This window comes from Mesitornis unicolor, unplaced genomic scaffold (assembly GCF_000695765.1).
Source record: "Mesitornis unicolor isolate BGI_N332 unplaced genomic scaffold, ASM69576v1 scaffold19052, whole genome shotgun sequence".
NCBI lineage: Eukaryota > Metazoa > Chordata > Aves > Mesitornithiformes > Mesitornithidae > Mesitornis > Mesitornis unicolor.
In genome coordinates, this window is record NW_010171423.1 from 909 (window position 1) to 1,873 (window position 965).

At 59.0% G+C, this 965-nt stretch overlaps 1 protein-coding gene across 1 annotated transcript in view; it reads left to right on the forward strand.

Annotated features, from left to right (window-relative positions):
* The window catches only part of LOC104537216 (serine/threonine-protein phosphatase 2A 65 kDa regulatory subunit A alpha isoform-like), a gene marked incomplete at both ends in the record, with an annotated part of 2,516 nt that overhangs the window by 722 nt on the left and 829 nt on the right, over window positions 1–965 (forward strand). Inside the window, one exon of the mRNA XM_010180032.1 lies at window positions 196–350. Coding sequence (XP_010178334.1) covers window positions 196–350 — 155 coding nt within the window. The remainder of the gene's footprint in view (window positions 1–195; window positions 351–965) is intronic.

Sequence of the window (965 nt, forward strand, 5' to 3'; positions counted from 1 at the left end):
GGGGCCCCCTGGGGGGGTTACTGGGAGCTACTGGGAGCCCTGTATGGGTTACTGGGAGCTGTAGGGGTGTTACTGGGGGTTACTGGGAGCCGCGAGGAGGTTAGCGGGGTGGTTTGCTGCTATCCAGCTGTGTTACTGGTGCTGTGTACTGGTCCTTACTGGTCCTTACTGGTGTCTCCCCTCCCCCCCTCCCAGTTTACGCCATCCGCGAGGCGGCCACCAGTAACCTGCGCAAACTGGTGGAGCGCTTCGGGCAGGACTGGGCCCAGGGCACCATCGTCCCCAAGGTCCTGGCCATGGCGGCCGACCCCAACTACCTGCACCGCATGACCACGCTGTTCTGCGTCAACGTGAGATACTGGGACATACTGGGACATACTGGGATGTGCTGGGAGGGGCACTGGGAGGGACTGGAGTGGTTATTGGGGGTTATTGGGGGGTCTGGGAGCTCCTAGAGGGGTTCATTGGAGCTCTAAGGGGGTTAGTTGGGTTACTGGGAGGTTACTGGGACATACTGGGACATACTGGGAGATACTGGGATGTACTGGGAGATACGGGAAGGGGCACTGGGAGGGACTGGAGTGGTTATTGGGGGTTATTGGGGGGTCTGGGAGCTCCTAGAGGGGTTCATTGGAGCTCTAAGGGGGGTAGTTGGGTTACTGGGAGGTTCCTGGGCGTATTCTGGGACACTGTCTGGGATATACTGGGAGGGACTGGGAGGGGTTTGGAGCATTTGGAGGGGTTACTGGGGGAGACTGGGAACTCCTTAAGTGGTTATTGGGAGCTCGGGGGGTTACTGGGACTTACTGGGACATACTGGGATATACTGGGATGTGCTGGGAGGGGCACTGGGAGGGACTGGAGTGGTTATGGGGGGTTATTGGGGGGTTTGGGAGCTCCTAGAGGGGTTCATTGGAGCTCTAAGGGGGTTAGTTGGGTTACTGGGATGTTCCTGGGACATCTGG